The sequence below is a fragment of the Rhipicephalus microplus genome, chromosome 4, assembly GCF_043290135.1.
Source record: "Rhipicephalus microplus isolate Deutch F79 chromosome 4, USDA_Rmic, whole genome shotgun sequence".
Taxonomy (NCBI): domain Eukaryota; kingdom Metazoa; phylum Arthropoda; class Arachnida; order Ixodida; family Ixodidae; genus Rhipicephalus; species Rhipicephalus microplus.
The window spans coordinates 24,681,631-24,701,312 of NC_134703.1; the positions used below are offsets into that span (position 1 = coordinate 24,681,631).

The following is a 19,682-nucleotide window of genomic DNA, read 5'->3' on the forward strand; positions in this document are numbered from 1 at the left end:
ACATAACAGACACATGAGGTACTATACTTTTGGATTGTTCCTTTTCTTTATTTCTGCATTTTCGACTTGCGTACATTTTCTCCATGTTTTTGGATGTCTTTTCAATTTATTACACCTGCTCTGATACCTTTAGACATTGGCTTTTTCTCACAGACAACGTGGTGGACATTGCTCGCTAATTTTATGCTGTGCCAATAACACTCTTTAGCCAAAGTTTTGGGTGAACACTGTGCCAAGCAAGTAGTGGGGATAGCAGGTCATGTCCTGCACCCCAAAGCCTGTATAATATTCCCATTGACTTTGGCAGCCCTCGCAGGAAGGGTTCTGCCTCCATTTCTGTGCGGGTGGTTTCAACAGCTCCCTAAAAAAATCTGGAGACAAGCTTCCTGGCATGTGATGGCTTTTCCAATTTCAGGGTTTATTCCTGACTGTCATTTGCTGTCTCACTCACCAGGAGGAGGCAATATTTAGGTGAGAGACTGTAAATATGTTATTTCGCAGCATGCACACATTCTGCCCTCTTCCTCTTGCAAGACGTAGTCGAGGCATGACACTGCAAAAGTTGCACTATGAGAGAACTCTGTCGGGCACATGCAAGTCACTGCTGCTCGGTGATAGTACAAGCCGATATTCGCGTTCCTGTCATGTACAAACTACCCTGACAACCGACAATATTAAAAATACAGCATTGTTTGATTTCTCCATTCACAGCTCTCTTCTTTTACTGAGAACAGTGTCATGGTTGGGCTTGGTATAATTTTATGGCATTCAGAGCAGTCGCATAGAGCAGCAGCTTCAGTACCGAGTTTTTAGTCACCATCAAAGTTAGACATGTAGCTACGGTTGGAATGCGACATCATGGCAATAACTTGAACCCTATGGCCAATGCTGCATGATGCTGTTGGCTATAAAAACTACATATTCATACCCTGCCACGATTGATTTATTGATTTATTGCTTGTTTTTTTTTTTTTGCTAGATATAGAAATTGAACTCTCTTATGCTAGTGTTAAACAGTGGCTTCTTTTCCAAGTTTTCTTTTACGAAGTCGGTAGAAGAGGACAGAGCGTAAGAACAAAAGAAGAAGGACACAAATGAGCACTGCTCGCGTGCTCCATTCTTTTGCGCTAACGTTGCACAAGATGCATCAAATCCAAACCGCCAATGTCTCTACGTTGCTGAATTTTCTTCTATTATTTCATTAATTTGGTGTTGTTAATGGGCAACAGCTTCCATAATCTCCTTCCTTTGTATGACATTTGAAGAACTACTGACACTTCAAGTTTCGCAACCTCCTCTGGCATACTGGCACAAAGTGCTAATAATGCCAAATGTAGGTGTATCGTGTGATGTGTTCAGTTTCTGCTCTGCTTTGAAAGGCAGTCCTAGATTGTCCATTAATTGCTCATACTTTTTGCTTTTTTGTTACACAGGCAAGGAAGATGATTAACCGAGAAATGCTTGCAAAAGCAACCCTCAACAATGCGTCATGTGAGTTGCATTGATTTCCCCACAAATACAAGAATACAATGCCGAGGATCTCAGTGTTAAGGAAATAAACTGAAACTGTTATAAAGCAGTGCGGGATACTAAATGTGTGCACGGGCTTCGGTTAGCCCGAAACCGACTTGCGGGCAGGGTTTGGCCGGGCCGACGTCTTCTCATCTCATGCCAGGGCTGGGCTCAGGCTTCACTGTTTCTTGTCAGGCGGGCTGTGTCAGCTGTGCCCGCGTAGTGTCGTTTCTGCAACCACCTCCATCTCATTTCTCGGTTTTCGTTTGCTTTAACCACTTTAATCACGAGGGTAGAGAGTGAAGTCACACAAGATGAGCTTTGTGATTACCCATACACAGAATAATCCCTCTCCTATATCTGGGGTAGTAAACTTCTGGGAAAGCAAATGGTCTAAGTACTCCAAGCTTGCTATGCTAGCGAAAATATATTGGCAATTCGAGCAACCAATGCAAGATGCGAACAGGCCTTCAGTTGGGCAGGATATATGCGACACAGGAAAGCCAAATTTCACTGAATCGAACCACTAGACACCTTATTTTTACAGGACGACTTGTAATTGTGGCATATAGTGACTATAAGGCGTCGTCTACTTATGTTTCAGTTTGACATGTTGCATAAGGAGACACATTATCGGAAAATGACATCTTGTCTCCGTGGTAAACCTTCATAACATCCCGCTGGACCCGGCTGCGCCACAACTTTAATTTTTGCACGTCAGGTTGGCCAGAGCGGGCTCGCAGCCCCCTAATGTCGGGCTCAGGCGGGCCTTTGATGCAGTCACCCGGCCCGGCCCAGCCTGGGCTTGCGCTTTCAAATTAGACCCGGGCACAGCTCTACGGGACACTCATAGGCATTAGCATGTTGAAACGACGGCAGCGTTCATATATCTTGCCCCAATATAAGGAAGCGCACTCACTAGTAGTAAAGAATATCAAGCAGCATCCTAATTAATTAGTTATTTGTAATATCCTCAAGGCTATATGACATAATCAGATGATCACTGATCATGTGCTCAACAATCATGTGATCATGTGCTCAACTTTAGTTACTAAATGCAGAATTAGCAAATAAATTACCTGTTAAAAAGACAACCATCTTTGTCAGACATGCTCGCTTACTGTTCAGAAAAAGTTCAGCTGTAGATTACGGAAAATGCTACAATGCCTATGTACCATTCTTGAATCCTCATTGAAGATCTGAAAAAAATTATTGTGGGTCGCTCCAGTATACCATGCGGTTATCCCATCTTTGACCGACAGTTTCGGTTGCAGAAGTTCACTATGTACTTGGTTCGTGATTGTACCCATTCAGGAAAGTTTGTTTATGCGACTAATCTTGCCGAATCGCTTTGCTTTCTTGTTGTGCAGCGAGACAAGTTCCAACTCGCACCGAGATTCGTCTGCCACCTGGTGTTTCCTTAACGAGCACACCTATTCCAGTTCAGATGACTAGAAATAATCATGTGACTGTCACGCTGGATGGCACAACAAGCGTGCGAAACTTGTTGCAACAACATGCCAGGCCTTACGATGACTCGCTTCTTCGACGTCAACTGAACAAATCGGCTGTGGGTCCAGCAGCAGCAGTGGGAACAGCAGTAGCAACTAGCAAGGGCCAACCTATCATCGACAAGAGCCTACTTGCCCAGCACCTAACGCAGAAAAACAATGAGCTTAAAGTCATTGAGTTAGCCCCCAATGAAAAAGTGCGGGTGTTAAGAACGTCTGGCGGGACAGTAACAGTACGCTCGCTCAGCCCGGTGTCTGCACCCTTCAGGGTACATACAGAACAAGTGAGGCCCCCTCATAGCATAGTTCAGACCGAACCACTTAGTGCGCCTCCCGGCAGTGTAGAACATGGTATCCCTAATAATCTGGAGCAGAGGAGAGCACCACCATCATCGCCTGTCGTGAATGGACCTATCATCGCACCGCGCAAAATATTACCCAAGCCCGTGCACAGCCTGTCGTTCGTGGCCAATGGGGGCCGTGTTCATCAGAATCCACCTGTGGTTTCTGTTCAGAATGCTACCACAAGAGTGAGGCTCGTCGACCCTCCCATTCATGCTGCTCCTAATGATGTGATCACTGGTCTCAAGAACATGGCCGTAGTTCATCCCCAGGTACGGCCTGCCATGTCTATGAAACCCATTGGTGCTGACGAACTAGCGAAAGAGGCACAGCTGTCAAAAACAGCTGCTCAAAATGTGGCCCCCAATATGACACATAAAATTGCGCAGCCAAGCACCTCAGCAGCTGCTGCTTCTGCCGGGCAGAGGGCCTTTTTGGAGCCAAATCGAGTTGTCCCGGTGTCAATCCAGCGAAGTGTTCCCCGACCTAATGTACAGCGGGTAGACGAAGATGAAAGCAAGAAGTCCAAAATGATTATTGTGGATCTCACAGAGCCCATGGAGACATCTCCAACTACCAAGCAAGCTTCAGCAACTGTAAACACCCCGCCCGAACCCACATTGTCAACACATCCCTCTGTGGCAGATGAGCCTCTTCCACTTGAGGCGGGCTGCCTCCAAGTGCCATCGGGCCTCAAAGTGGACTTTATCAACTTAGACGACTTGTTAATAGGCGACCTAAGCTATCTAGCCAAATACTTTGGCCAGAGCATACTGGAGCCCCTATCTATGGACGATATTGCCAACAAGGGTCTGTCAGAGTGGATAGATATCTCGGATGAGGCCGAAGTGGAGAAACTGTTTGTGGAGCTGAAGGCTTTGAATGGAAGCAGCGGTCAGCAGCTTTGCTGGTCTAATCAAATGACACCAGAAAGTTCAGACATTGCGTATCCAATCATAGTACCTGAATATGAAGAGCTCGAGACCTTTAATCTCCTGGCTGATGTCACTTCACCGGCAACGACTGTGCAGGCAGCTGATGGAAAGGCCTCTCCAGTAGGCACGAGCCATAGTCCAAGGGGCACCAAAGAGGGCACCACTAAGAGCCCTCTCATCTTGATCATCAAGAAGGGAGCCAATAGCAGTGCTTCAAGTCCAGCATGGCAGCTGTCCCCACGCAATAGTAGCACTGCAAAGGACGAAAAAGAGGAGACCAAGGCACATTTTTGCACTGCGCTGAACCTGTTACCAAGTTCGGGAGAGCAGCTGAAGAAAATGCGCAAGGGAAAGTCCGCCCGTGCTTTGGCTGTTCTGAAAGACAAAGTGATGTCAGAGTACCTCAAAAACCATTTTGTGCCACTCCATCGTGTACAGGGAATGTACCGGTATTTGTTCAAGAAGGGGCACCTACGGGAGGGCAAGTTGACATATGCCTGTGAAGTATACCGGAACCTACGGAGCCGAGAGAACCGGCCAAGGGCATCTATGGTCATCTCGCGATATGACGAGGAAGGTGAGCTACATGAGCCACAGTTTTATGGGCAGACATTCTGGACATCCATTGAAGTGCTTCTGGAGTTTTATTTTCGTTAATGACAATGTAGTGAAAGTTGAGAAATGGTGTTAAAACCATCCATGCTTTTCATTGTGTCGGTGCAGCCTTTTGGGGTCACACAGGCCAGATACCACATATGCAGAAAATTTTGTCTTGGAAGGACTATCGCAGTTGGCATTAGTGTATTACATTAAGTCTGTGTACATCTTTTGCACTGCTCAAGGTTTTAAAGAGCACCAATATTATTGCTTGATCCTACCCTATACAGAGCTATTACCCCCATTCTCAGTGCAGCCAAATAGCTTAGTCACCACAATGACCTTGTATTAGTCACCCTTAATTATATTGGTTAACATATTTTATGAGCAAAGTAGCAATTTACGAGCACTGTATAAGGCTCATGAATTGAAATGGGGAAATTTATGGCTGAGTATTGCACATTCTTTCATTTCCAGTGACTTCAGTTTGTGTCATATCAGCATAGTTTGGTTTGAAAATATAGACCAGAGCCAAGAACTCTTAGCAATCAGGTTTACAATGGCATGATGTGGTTACCTCAAGAGAAGTTATTAGTATAATAAAATAAAATTTTCACGGAGTAAGTACAGTATATCCCCTGACAATGCTGTCTTTGTGCCCTGCAGCAGCAAAAAAGAGGTGGGTTAGCATTGTGTATGAACATTGCTTTATGGGTGATGCATTTAGTGATTGACAGCTCTATGCTCTATTAATAAGCTTTTGACTGCCATAGATAATTATATATCTTGTTTAGTTCATCTGCTTAAAGTTAAAACGAAATGTTTTAGCCACACTGGTGGCCAATTGGGTGAGCATCTGCTTCTGTGCTGGAAGTTCTGCATGTGCAGATAGAGGTGGAGCAGTGATTACAGTGAAAGCTCGTTAATTCACACCTCATTAATTCGAAATTTTGGATAATTCGAAAAGGTCGCCGCAGTCCCGTCCGCAGTTCATAGGAGACCATGTGTAAAACGATTCGTTAATTCGAACAGAAATAGCTGCCTCTACGGATAATTCGAAGCGCGCGCCGCCGAGCGTCTTTATCGTCAAACACTAGTGGAAGCTTTTACGGTCGAACGATAGGTGGCACGACCAGTTTTTTCGAGCTTCAAGTGGCCTCCGAGCAAAGAGGGAGCAAAGTATGGCCTCCAAAATCCAGAGAGGAATTTTTTTTCCCGTAGCCCTCCCGCTATCTCAGCGCCTGGCGCCACTTGTACGCGGGACCCACGGGACGCTGACGAGTCGGCGGAGTAGCCCTAGCAGTCCTAGGCGCACGTTGTTCGTTCACGTCGTCAAGCCGTCTTATTCCGCATCGAATTTGCAAGATGCAGCGGGGAAACTACTGCGCGAAGGCGTCACGTGCTGGAGAGAATGATTTTGTGCGCGGGCGACAGGAAGGACTTCGGCATTACGCTGCTCACTGCCATGCACATGTTGGTGCTCGCATGGGAACAGGTGACCGCGACCACAATCGCAAACTGTTTCCGCCACAGTGGATTTGCAGCTGGAAGTGCGCAGGATAGTTGTGACGTCGAGGTGGATGGGGCTGAGGAGCTCATGCCAGTGGCATTGCGTGACACTCTTCGGGGCGTACGTTTTGCCGATTATGTTGAAGTTGACACCGGTGCATTGGTGTGTGGTGCCTGCTGACTGATGAGGACATTATCGCTGAAGTAGCCGGTGCGCAGCCTGATGCTGAAGAGCCAGAAGGTGAGAAAGACGAAAATGACGAAGCGCCTGTGTGCCCGTCAGCTTGTGCGGTGATGGAGGCACTTAATGTGGCGCGTCTCTTCAGCTTCGAAGAGGGTGAAGAGGATTCCCTGCGCCGCGTCCGCGCGCTGGAACAGAGAGCCGCAGCTGTGGCATTCAGAGAAAAGAAGCAGATAGTCATCACCGACTTTTTTGGCCAATAAATATTTTTCGTGCCCCCACTCCCGAAATCCACCCAATTTTGCTCACTTTCATTATTTCGAATTTTGTTTAATTCGATATTGCTCAGCGTTCCCGTGGAATTCGAATTAACGAGCTTTTACTGTAGATGATCGTTGATGGGACACATGTGTCTGTTTCTTAGGTACTAGTCAAATGCTTATTTGTAACATGCACACTCTTGGAAGCGTGGCAGTTTGAGCTAGTTGGTAGGTCATGATGATTGTTGTAGCGCAAGCTCAGAACGACGATTAAGGGCAGGAAAACTCGTCTTCTTGTCCTTTGTCATTGTTGTGAGATCGCGCTATAACAGTCGTCATGCACACACTGCTCAGCATTCACAATATTTAATTCATGTTGCAGGGCACATGTGTGACTTTTCTGGACATATCTTTTGGTAGACAGGCTAGCCAGCAGGTCTAAGAATTGGCTAGCCTCCTTGTTCTTCCTTTCCTCCTTTTACTCCTACTTTTTGTAGCCTGCTTTGAGTGAGGGATTTGTATATTTTCCACAGAGTTATGTGTACCTGTAACAACTTTCTTGCTCCTGCAGACTTTACTTCCAAAAAGACACAACCATCATCTCCAGGCCTTCTTTGGCACTTGAAGAAGAAAGTTACCTCCAAATATGGTAGGTGCACATATGTTGCCTCTTAACTTTTGACAAGGGCACTTCATATTGGCAGTTGCAGAAATATATATATACAATTGTAAGTTGTCTCTCGAATGTAGGTCGACCCCACCTTAAAATTGCTCGAAGGGGAGGGGGGGGGCAGAGAAAAGAAAAAAGAATGCTCTAGTTTCGAGTTCGATTGTAAACCGGCCCCTTTAACTTCAGATATTGAATTAAGACCGAATAGGCCGACCTACAGTCATGCAAATACGGTATTTTTGTTAATGGGTGTAAAACGCCAAGAGAATGAGTATATCGCATAATGTTGGGCTAGTTGGTGCATAGCTCAATATTACAGACAGGCTGTTTCCTCTTTGCAAAGAACAATTCAATTTTCATAATTTTGTAAATCAGACAACAGCCATCTGAGTGAGACCCACATAAGTTTTCAACTGGGCAGCTTCCCAAAATGAAATCTACCAAATTTTTCTGGTAATAGCCATAGATGACCGGGCTGCATGTACTTTATGTTGCACTCCTCACTTTCAGTAATGTCAATTTTGGTATTTATAGATGGGTCGCACCAATTTCAACTCAACTGTCCCTGCAAGTTGCTATTATTAATGCCTTCTATATTAATACTATTTTTATTATTCACCGTATCATTGCTCTGTATACATTATTTTGAATTTTGCTTCCTGTTTTATTGTAGTATTCCTATATTTCGTGTCATACTTGAAATGTTTTTACAAGTACACCAATTGCTCAGACAATATTGACATCACTTCTTTTGTAGTTTGTAACCAAGGGTCCAATTTACAGTATTTATACTCTGGGAACTTCATATCTATACAAGTATTTTAGAACTGAAGTCTACAAAAGCTTTGAAGTGCAGGATAGTATCCAGGTTAGAATTTATCAACCAACTTTGTCACAGGGAGTTCAGATTATCGGAGAATGAATCGCAATAAAACCTTTCGCGGCACCTGCAATGTCGGGCATCGATGCAGTCAGAAACAGCTACATCGTCATCTAAACAAATTGTCTCACTCGCTTTACACACACCCAAGATGGCACCCGGGAGTGCTAATAAGTCGCAAAATTCTCTGATGCACTGTACGCCGTTGTCAGCGGTCATGACGCTGCTCAATTTGTCACCCGGCGCCAAAGCCGATTAGGAAACAGTTCACGGTGGTGCTTTACTGGACGTCTCTCCAAACTCCAGTCGGAATTCTTATCACTATGAGCAGAATAATTTTCATTTCGACTTCCAAATAAGAATTTAGTAGGAATGAAGTGAGGAGTCCACAAGCCTCAACACACAGCACTGCCCACGAACAAGAAAGGAACGAGTCTCCACTGTCAACATGTTGGTGGTAGCGATGGCACTTGTGGCTTTGTAGCAGGCAGCTGCTTGTACAAAGCAAGAAAAACATAGCCTCTAAGGTTGCCCATCTTGAAGGCCATGCTTTTCGTGCCCATCTGCCATTGTATGCAAACAAGCAAGAAAATGCAAACGTTGCAACAAGCTCGCCAAGTCACTTCGCATTTGATGGCTTTGGCAATTGGTCTCATTGAAAAACACCAGATCCGCACTTTCAAACGTGCATATCGCGCATCAAACGTACCGCTGCACTCACGAGTGTTGTGCAACAAACCAGATCAATCGAATGAATAACACCACTTTTTCATCACCTGTGCGCGAAAAGAGATCGGAACTTGTTAGAACGTAACCTGACAGTGATCAATTTTTGTTAGAAAAACGCACTTTCTGGGCTTCAGCGCGGCAGAGTGTTCGATATAGCGAATTTCTTTCTGTGTGGGAGTTCGGTATATGTATGCACCAGCCCTATACTATTGCACGGGAAATTTAAGGGTATTTCTGAACAGTTCAATGCATCCGAGTTTAATATATCTTGGACTGTCTGTTTGAGTGGCTTATATTAAAATATTTTGGTCATAGTGCAATTCTGATGTATAAAAAAAATATATGTACCGAACATTGATATCACTTTCCAGTTGTGTACTTGTTATTTATTCATTCTTTTAGTTATGCCAATCTATTTAATGTATAGCTATTTATCAACTGTTTAATATTGTTTTTATTCACTCCTGCGTGGGCTCATGGTGGGCATGCAGTATCTGAAAATATTAAAATGTAGCCAATACATTGAAACTGCAACACCTATGTTGGGAGCACCAACAACATGGTGGTGCATCAACATTGTGATGTCACATTAGTGTTATCTGTCCATTGCACACTGGTTTCTTCATTATTCATGCACAAAGGCTCAATAACTGTCCAGCGAGGTTGTTATAACAATGTAGCAGGTTAATTGTTGCACGATCGCACTGTCCTAGTGCCATCTAAGCCGCCATGTTGTGCCTCCATGACAGCACATGCAAGCTGTCTATATTGTGGCAATGTGATTCACAAGCAACGGCCCGGAATGCTAAATCGCAATAATGACATTACACATGCCGTGTAAAAGGAGTTTAACTCACGCATATCAACATTGCACAGCACAGATTTCAATGTTGTGGGCTATGCTTGCTTTTTTTTTTTTTCTGTACCGTAATTGCACACTTGTTGTAGACCACTTGAGCCACACCATGAGGAAGTAAACAGATAAATAAGTAGGCGTAAATGAAGTAGGAGCACTAGGTGAATATTGAAACCTGTTTTGTCAGCTTTCTGCAAAGCAGTTGCTATAATTTGGGTGTTATTGCCTTCAAGTTGTGAAGTATTAAAGCATGCTTCTTTGTGGCCTTGAGCATACCTAATAATCATAATATGAAACGCAACATCTGTCATGCTTAGCAGTGCTTAAGGGTGGCTGTCGACCAACACAAATGAAAAAAGCGTCGCTGCAAGGTCAAGCAGGCCAGTTAATTAATGGCATTAGCAGTGGCCGCTTGCATTCAAAAACACTCTTCTAATCAAAATACGCATCGTCTATGGCCTAACTGAATTGTGAGCACTCCGTCAAGCAAGATAAGTTGCACATCAAACCTTTCTGTCATCTCACAACTAAGTTTCATATTTGTTCCTCGGTAATAGTGTAAATGTTGCTCAGGTTTGGGACGGGGGTGTCCAGTAAGTGAAAAAGTGGTTGCCTAAAGGTTCTTGTGAGCCTGCCTCATCGCCATGTTAATGTAAATTGTGTGATGGGACATTTCACACAGCATGAATCCATGGTTCTAGATTCGTTGCCATGTTTGTGACTTCTCCCGATGACGTAGGTCATTGCTTTGGTTGGCCAATCAGCCTTCTTGTCTCCATAGCAAATTTGGTGAGGGGCCTCATTCACGCACTAATAAGGAGTGGAAAAAATGGAAGCGAGAAAATATTTCTGTGTGCAATATTCACTCAAACTTTCAAGTTGCACTGGCATAATCGTTGCTGGTTTTTTATGCTAGAAAGGGACGAGGATTATGTCCCAAGAAAAAGTCAAGCCAATGGCCAGAAACTTCGGCGCCGCCTGTGGGGCCGACCAAAAGGCTCCTGGAGGACGGGGGCAGCTAACAGCGACAACAGCAGCAATAGCAGCACACCATCTGCGGAAGCTGCCCCAAACAGTCTAACAGTTTACTGCACGCCACTGTACAAGCTGGAGGCAGGCAACTGGACTCCGAAGTGTTCCGCAGACGACTCTTGTCGATGGGACATCTGGGTCTCAGAGAACTCGCTCGAGAACAAGATGTCATGTCCTATTCCAATGGTGGTCCTGACCAGAATTGAAGATGGCGATGCAGGTGAGTTGTGGTTGCAGGCAGTGATTTGGAATAGCCAGTCATCAGATGTGTGATCTTTATAGCGTAACAATGCATAATTACATGGTTGTTGTGGTGCCAAGGAAAAAGGTGACACAGGTCGCCTGACTTAGTGCTGTGTGCCATTTGTGCATAGGCAGAAGAAGAGTAACGGGACAAGCAAGAGAGAACCAATTTAAACAGGCTACAAAGCCTGTACAGTAAAGCCTCATTATTTGGGATTTCAGATTGGAAGATATGTTCTAGTTAACAGAATTTGAGAGTATCATGAAAACAACAAACAAATGTCTACGACTTCAATGCATTTTTACTTTTCTGAATAAGTTTGCAGATCGTATTCTTATTATGCATATGAACAGTCTAAACGCCATAGTTCTTGTCATCCTGTGACGTCTGCCACATTGTAATTGGTGCAAGATCCCACTGTCTAAGTTAATCCGAAACTTTCTCTGCATTCCGCCCTTGTCGCGTACTGCCGGCACTAACATGGATATGTGCACATTATGACAGTTTTTTCAGCGGCAATATGGCCGGCAGCAGGCTATTAGTTCATTGCAGGCGAGCAGGCAAGTTTTATGCCAGCACGAGGACCGCAGCAGAAACGCTTTTTATCTTCAACAGCTTCGACCATGTTCGAAGTTTGTGAAATTGCAATGAGTTAAAACGAAACTCATGCTGAGAGCTGAACCCACCAAGTAGCAAACTGGTTACTAACTACGCAATCATAGGCGCAGCATTGAATGCACGCAGAATCAAAACTACTGAGCACTGCACTCTTGTCGCAGATAAAACTGACTGCTAGAAGCGCAATTAGAGCCTTCACGTTAAAAACAGCCGACACGCTCCAAATCATGAGGAAAAAAGATCTAGCTCGCTGAGGCAGTGTCGTAGATGGTTACTGACCGAATTCTTAAGGCATGCGGTGAAAAGAAAACTACAGACACTATGGATAAACCCACGGTCGTTATCAATGGGATCATCAATAGTGGTCATGCAGTTCATGTGTGAAACTAGTTTGCCACAGTCTATGAAGCTTGGGTCGCCAACAGTGCGATAGCAGATAGCGATGACACGGTTCTAAAGACCTGCAACCAATGCAGTTGAAAATGCAAATGAACATGAAGCAATTTTCCTGGTGAACTGATGGCCATGACTGGGTCGATTGCGCTGGCTCATTCTTGCTCTAAATGAACACAGTTTTCACTAACTTGCATCGCACATTTGTGTTTATTGCCCATATTTTTTGCTATTTAAATTACCGTATTTAATTGATTCTACCGCGCCCTCGACTGTAACGCGCACCCGGTTTCCACAACGAAAAAAAGAAAGTAAGACATCGATTGCATTGCGCACCCATTTTTCTCGTCTGCCTGCACGATCACACTACTCAGGAAAACGACTCCTTTCGGGAGCGTCTTCCGTTTAAATATGAGGTTCGGGGGAAGCTTGTGCCTATCTGATGTGCAACGGAGCATTGCCGTCACTCTAGTTTTACCGTGGCCCGATGTCAGCACGCCAATTAGCTTTGCCCCCTTCTTCTCGACCGTTGTGGTGCCAGGCATGTCGAAGTAAAGAGGCGTCTGATCGGCATTCCCGATTTGCCCAAGCAGGTAGCCGTTGCTGTGCCGCAAGTTTAGACGAACCTCTGAAAACTGTGAAGCTTTTTTTCGTACTCCTCCGGCAACTTTTGGCATATGCCCGTTTGCCTTCAGAGGGAAAAGCCTTTCCTCTTCATAAAGTTAGTTAACCGGCTCCTGCTCGCTTTAAACTGGCTCCGCATTAGACCGTTTTCTAAGACTAATTGCATAGCCCGCACTTGGAGCAGTTCTGTCGTCACGGGCCGCTGTGCCGCTCGCTGCTCAAGCACATACTCGCCGAGCAGCTCTTCAATTTGCAGAAACCGACCCTGCTGTGGTCCACTGAAGCCTTTGCGTGAATCTTTGCTGTCGACAATATTCTGCTTTTGTTTCCGCCAGTCCCGCACGCACATTTCGGGAACTCCGAACGCGATGCGGCCCGATTTCCGTCCGTTTCAGCACACGCGATGACTTTTCTTTTAAAAGCGGCATCGTGGTGCACTCGTCGAGCTTTTGGACTTGGCCCTTCTATTCCGTTGATGCTAATGCACTACAAGATGACAAACTCCTCAACACACGTACGAAGTGCCGAACATGGGAAACACATAGACAGAAATGGTTGACGCGCCATGCCGACGCATGGAGGGGGCGGCCATTTTGGAACTGCCGATGGCAATAGAATGACCGTATTTTTTTTTTGCACTCGATTCTAACGCGCATGCGATTTATGAACTCGCTTAACCGGAAAAAAGGTGCGCATTAGATTCGAGTAATTACGGTATGTGGTGACTGGATTAGGTATACGATAGTTTATCGTGGTCTCTCAGAGTTGTATAATTGGGCGTTCAACTCTAATTAGAAGACTATTTTTAAGCCCACCGCTACGTGTACACTCATAGTAATTCAACCAGAATGTGCTATGAATTGCTGAAATGCTTGGAGGCAGAAAAAAAGGTTTTGTTGTGTCGAATGTTTAAATATAGGAGCGTTAGAGGTGTATACCGCCTAAAACCAACATCGTATCTGACATGTCGCCTTAGAAGACGACATTAACGAAGTGCGCGCGGGGCACTGGCGCTGTGGCACGAGCGCGAGCCTGGCGTCGAACGCTGGCCAGGAGTGACTCCAACGCCTGGGCTACGCTTTTGAACTTGTTCACGTTTCCTGTCCTTTAATAAATCGTCTACAGTCACAAGCGGCTGTACAGACGTAACAGTTGGCGACGAGGAAGACTGGATCGACGCATCGGCACTCCACCGACGTCAAGGAAATAACATGGCGACGCCCGACTTCGGTCGGCTACCCGAATTCAGCGGCAGCCCCAGCTCCTGGAGATCCTGGTATGGGAGGCTACAGTTCTTCTTCGAGGCTAACGAGATTACGGACGCATCGAAGAAACGTGCTCATCTGCTAACGCTGTGCGGGGAACAGACTTATGACATCGTCTGCGCCCTCGTTCAACCCAAGCAGCCCAACCAAGTGAGCTACGAGGACATAGTCAAGATGCTCAAGGCTCACTTCGATCCACAACCGTCTGAGGTCTTCTGCAGGGCACGATTCCAGCGACGTGACCAAAAGCACGACGAAACGGTCAGTGATTACGTCACGGCGCTCAAGAAGCTAGCAGCAGATTGCAATTTCGGGACAAGCGCAGACACTGCAGCGAATCCGACAATGCTGCCTATGGACGTCATGCTGCGTGATCGTTTCGTTTGCGGTCTTCGGAACGAGCAGGTCCAGCAACGGCTCTTCGCAGAAAAGGACTTGACGTTCAAGAAAGCTTTCGACCTTGCACTGCGAGCTGAAAACGCCATCGAAGACCAGAAACGCGTGAAAACCGAATTTAAAGAGTTTCACGAATCCTGCATAAGCACATGCAAGATAGACAACCAAGGTCACTCTAGTGCCTCTGCCCAAAAGAAGAAACAACGCTGTTGGCGTTGTAACGCGCTACATAATCCGGACACTTGCAAGTTCCAGACAGTCTCCTGCAACTACTGCAAGAAACGCGGACACATTGAAAAAGCCTGTCTGAAAAAGCGGAAAGAAGCAAAAACGAGCAACAGCATCGAATATCCCCAACAAGGAACTTCGACAGCTGCCTCAGCACCAGTGTCGACTCAGCAGGACTCATCAGACGTGGCCCTTTACGAGCTCAACACCGTAACCAACGCGTTCAGCACACAGAAGGTCATGACTCGGCTACGCGTACATGGCAAGTTCTTGGATTTTGAAGTCGACTCGGGTGCAGCCTGCACACTCATCAGTGAGGTCACGTTCAAAGCTACGTGGACAGATGATCGACCACGGCTTCAGACCGACAACATGCTCCTACGCACATGGTCAGGGCAGTCTCTTCGAGTTCTCGGATGTGCAACGGTGATTGTTACGCACGGAAACAAAACCATGACACTACCACTTGTTGTCATCAAGGGAGCAGGTTGTAACCTCCTTGGACGAAACTGGTTTCCTCACCTGGGTATACAGATCACGGGCATCAATGATGTATCCGGCGATGAACTTGTTTCGAAGCTTCTCGACAAGTACCAATCTGTATTCGACGAGGACATATCAGGACACATCGGTCCAGCGGTACAACTAGACCTCGTGGAAGGAGCGAAACCAAAGTTCCTAAAAGCACGGCCGGTTCCTTTCGCGCTCCGGTCAGCTGTAGAAGCAGAATTGGATCGACTGCAAAGTCAAGGCATAATCGAGCCAGCACAGCATTCGGATTGGGCAACGCCTCTCGTACTGGTTCGAAAGAAGAATGGCTCGTTGCGAATATGCGGCGACTACCGTTGCACAGTGAACCAGGTATCAAAGAAGGCAGACTACCCACTTCCCTCAACTGATGAAGTGCTCAGCCACTTGAGGGGAGGCAAGGTCTTCAGCACCCTGGATTTAGCACAAGCGTACCAGCAACTTCACGTGACGCCAGAGACAGCAGAGATATTGACCCTGAACACGCTGAAGGGACTATACAGGGTCAAGAGATTGCCTTTCGGAATTTCTGCAGCCCCAGCCATTTTTCAACGTTTTATGGAGACAATGCTGTCAGGCATCACAGGCGTGTGCGCATACCTAGATGACGTGATCATCAGTGGGAAAGACGCCACGGAACACGCCGAGAGACTGGAAGAAGTGCTGAAGAGGCTACGAAACTACAATCTGCGCCTCGGAAAAAACAAGTGCTGCTTTGCGGTGCGACAAGTTTTCTTTCTGGGACACCGAATCGACGAGACAGGCGTCCACACAAACGAAGAGAAAGTTCGAGCCATAACGGACGCTCCAGCACCAAACTGCAAACAAGCGCTTCAATCATTTCTCGGAATGCTGGCTTTCTACGACAGATTCTTGAAGAACAGGGCAACAGTTGCCAGCTGCCTATACCAGCTTCTTCAGAAGGACGCCACGTGGAGATGGGAGACAAAGCATCAAGAAGCCTTTGACAAGCTTAAGGCATTGCTGCTCAGTCAGACCGTACTGGCACACTACGACGAACAGAAGGAGCTTCTTGTCTCTTGTGATGCTTCACCATATGGCATAGGAGCTGTTCTGTCTCAACGTGATGACCAGAATAGAGAGGCGCCAATCGCTTTTGCATCTCGGACGCTAGGGCCGGCAGAACGCAAATATGCTCAATTGGACAGAGAAGGCCTTGCTGTGGTGTTTGCAGCCCACAAGTTCCACAAGTATATTGCGGGAAGAAAGGTGACTTTCGTCACTGACCACCAACCACTGCTCGGCATACTGGGTCCACAAAAGCCAACGGCTCAAGTCCTTTCTCCACGGATGACCAGATGGTGCATCAAGTTATCGGCGTATGACTACAGCATAATCTACAGGCGTGGCAAGAACCATCAAAACGCGGATGCGTTGAGCCGTTTGCCATTACAAGAACGTCTCGATGAACCCTGGCCTCCAGGTGACGTACTATTGTTCGAAGCGTTATCGAGACCTCCGTTGACTGCTGCCGAGATAGCACGCCTGACACAACAAGACAGCATCATGCAGAGGTTGTACAAGGCAGTGCAGGATGGTACAGTGGAGAAACTCACTGGAGATGAGTTTGCTCCTTACCGACGACGAGCGACCGCACTAGCACTACAGCGCGAGTGCATCACACTTGGATCCCGAGTGATCATACCGAGCTCAGCACGATCCCGTGTTCTGGCACTTCTGCATGCGGGTCACAGAGGCATGGTAGCCATGAAGAAGTGCGCAAGGAGCTACGTATGGTGGCCCGGAATGGACAAGGTGATCGAGGAAACGGTGCGACAGTGCCGTGAATGCCAAGCAACGCAAAAGAGCCCACTCAAAGCTCCTATTCCTACGTGGGACCGTCCCCAGACAGCATGGAACACGGTGCACGTTGACTTCGCGGGGCCACTACTCGGACGCACCTACTTAGTTGTTGTGGACGCATACACAAAGTGGGTGGAAGTCCGGCACGTGACACAAGCAACATCCGCGGCTGTAATCGACGTGCTCCGAAGCCTCTTTGCAACGTTCGGCATTCCCCGAAAGGTCATCTCCGACAACGGAAAAGCATTCATCTCCAACGAGATCAAGCAGTTCTATGCGTCGAACGGCATACAGGCTGCAACCTCACCAGCATATCATCCGGCAACAAACGGCCAGGCAGAACGCTATGTGGCGGAGCTGAAAAGAGCGCTGTTGAAAGATGCAGACAAGTCCATACAGTGCCGACTTGCAAGATTTCTGTATCGGCAGCACACGACAATACACACTACCACAGGTATGACACCGGCGAGAGCGATGTTCGGACGAGAATTGCTCTGCCCTCTCGATCTTCTTAAGCGGGAGACGGATAAGCGAAGTCCTGAGAGCCAGGAGGCATTGCAAAAATCACGCCGCTTCGCTATAGGGGATAGAGTGCTTATCCGGCAGTTTTTGAAAAAGCCAGATTGGATTGAAGGCGAAATACTGCGCCGCGTCGGACCACGATCCTGGCTTGTAAAAAGCGACCAAGGAAAGGTTCGGCGTCACCTCAATCACATGAGGAAAACGAGTCAGACCAGACAAACAACCCAATCGCGGACAGATTGGAGCGCAGCTGACGATCTCTTGGACGCAACGCCAGAAGAGACGCCATCGAGCTCAGCTGCTCAACCGCCTGAATCGCCCGAGATGCAAGATCACACTCCCTCGCAACCGTCGACGTCACAGGCAGTGGCCACTCGGCAACTGCGACCACCAGAGGTTAGGCGACCTCCAGACCGCTATGGAGACTTCGTCTAAGGGAGGAAGAGTGACATGTCGCCTTAGAAGACGACATTAACGAAGTGCGCGCGGGGCACTGGCGCTGTGGCACGAGCGCGAGCCTGGCGTCGAACGCTGGCCAGGAGTGACTCCAACGCCTGGGCTACGCTTTTGAACTTGTTCACGTTTCCTGTCCTTTAATAAATCGTCTACAGTCACAAGCGGCTGTACAGACGTAACAGTATCCCTGTTGATATAGTTTTGTTAAGGCTTTCATACAAGACAAGATAGGGCTACAAGTTACTGCTGTTGATAAGTTGAGTGTGCTTCGGTGCTACGTTGTGCAAATATAGTAAATGCATAGATGTCCAATTAGAGCAAGCTTTTTTACTGGTAAAGTATATTTCTTTGCTTGGGAAAATCGTGCATCACTTAATTCATTACTCTGCGGTTGGCCATATTTCAACATTTTCACGGGAGACTTGTCCGCAAACTTGTGTGTCTTACTGTATGTACAGGTACACATCGGAAGACCACATAGGTAGGTGCTGGGGCCAAGTTTTGCATGAAGCCATTGATGTTTGCACTATTTTTTTTTTGTAACTTGCTCATTCGTGTAGTCTATCTATTTTAAACTGGTGCTGAAATGGTTTTTGAACCTAATGAGGAAACCACACCAATCTGTAGGCAGTGCTGCTGTAAACATATGTCAAAATACGTAGGTTGCTTACTATCTTAATTCTCTGGCCTTTGCGCATGTAATTTGTAGTTTCTCATCTGAAGCTTGAAGCAGGACTCGCTCGCTCCCGGCTCTCCCTATATCTCTCATGGTAATAGAGTACACTTAACTATAAAAGAAAAAAAAAAAAAACAAGGAAAGATAAAATGAGTGCACGGAGGTTAATGATCCCCCTGAGTTTCACCCACTCGCCATCATTACCTTGTGAATATGCTGTGATTTTTTTTTTTTCACAGAACAGTTGCTCCTTTTTCACTCATACAATTCATCACGGCACCCCCCCTCCTCCACTCTCATAACCGTGCGTGCAACAATGCCCCTCCCCCTCCTTTGTTAGGATGGAGGAGAGGGTATGAAGCGTAGACACGTTAGCACTAAAGAAACCAGTTCTCTTCTAGCCGCGAGAAAGACAAACCTCCTTGTAGAAACGTCGGCTCCACACAACCCATCTTACGCATTTTTCATCGCCAAGCTTCTGTCTTCTCCTTCATGCTTTTTTTGGGTAACACTTTGTTTTTACCCTAACATTAAATGTGCAAGAGCATAGAATTGCAGTATGTGTCAGTGTGCGCTGTGTGGCTTTGCAGATTCTGCAGGGACTTCCAAGGATGAGTCGCCACAGCGCACAGTGGTGTCCGAATTGTTCTGCAGCCAGTGTTCGTACAGCTGTCTGAACAAACCTTCCCTGGTGAACCACTTCTCTTCCAAGCATAAGGGAACAGGCGTCTCCTTTAAGACTGTAGTCATGAAGTGCCGCATAAATAGGAGTGCATCTACTGCTAAGGGTAAGGCTTTGTGACCCTTTACGTTGCTGGCGTGGCTCACATGAGCAGCGAACACTCATAATTTAGTGACTGTAAAAACTGGGCTTTCAATGCCTGCTCTAACCTT

General features: G+C 46.6%; 1 protein-coding gene across 5 annotated transcripts in view; it reads left to right on the forward strand.

Annotated features, from left to right (window-relative positions):
• The window catches only part of LOC119171741 (uncharacterized), a 46,849-nt gene that overhangs the window by 3,479 nt on the left and 23,688 nt on the right, over nucleotides 1-19,682 (forward strand). For 4 of the 5 annotated variants that reach the window (XM_037422566.2, XM_075892344.1, XM_037422567.2 and 1 more), the window contains 6 exons: nucleotides 416-471; nucleotides 1,434-1,491; nucleotides 2,883-4,877; nucleotides 7,419-7,496; nucleotides 10,899-11,234; nucleotides 19,379-19,576. In XM_037422566.2, coding sequence (XP_037278463.2) covers nucleotides 1,443-1,491; nucleotides 2,883-4,877; nucleotides 7,419-7,496; nucleotides 10,899-11,234; nucleotides 19,379-19,576 — 2,656 coding nt within the window. In that variant the 5' untranslated portion in view covers nucleotides 416-471; nucleotides 1,434-1,442. The remainder of the gene's footprint in view (nucleotides 1-415; nucleotides 472-1,433; nucleotides 1,492-2,882; nucleotides 4,878-7,418; nucleotides 7,497-10,898; nucleotides 11,235-19,378; nucleotides 19,577-19,682) is intronic. The other variant, XM_075892345.1, reaches the window with a different exon arrangement.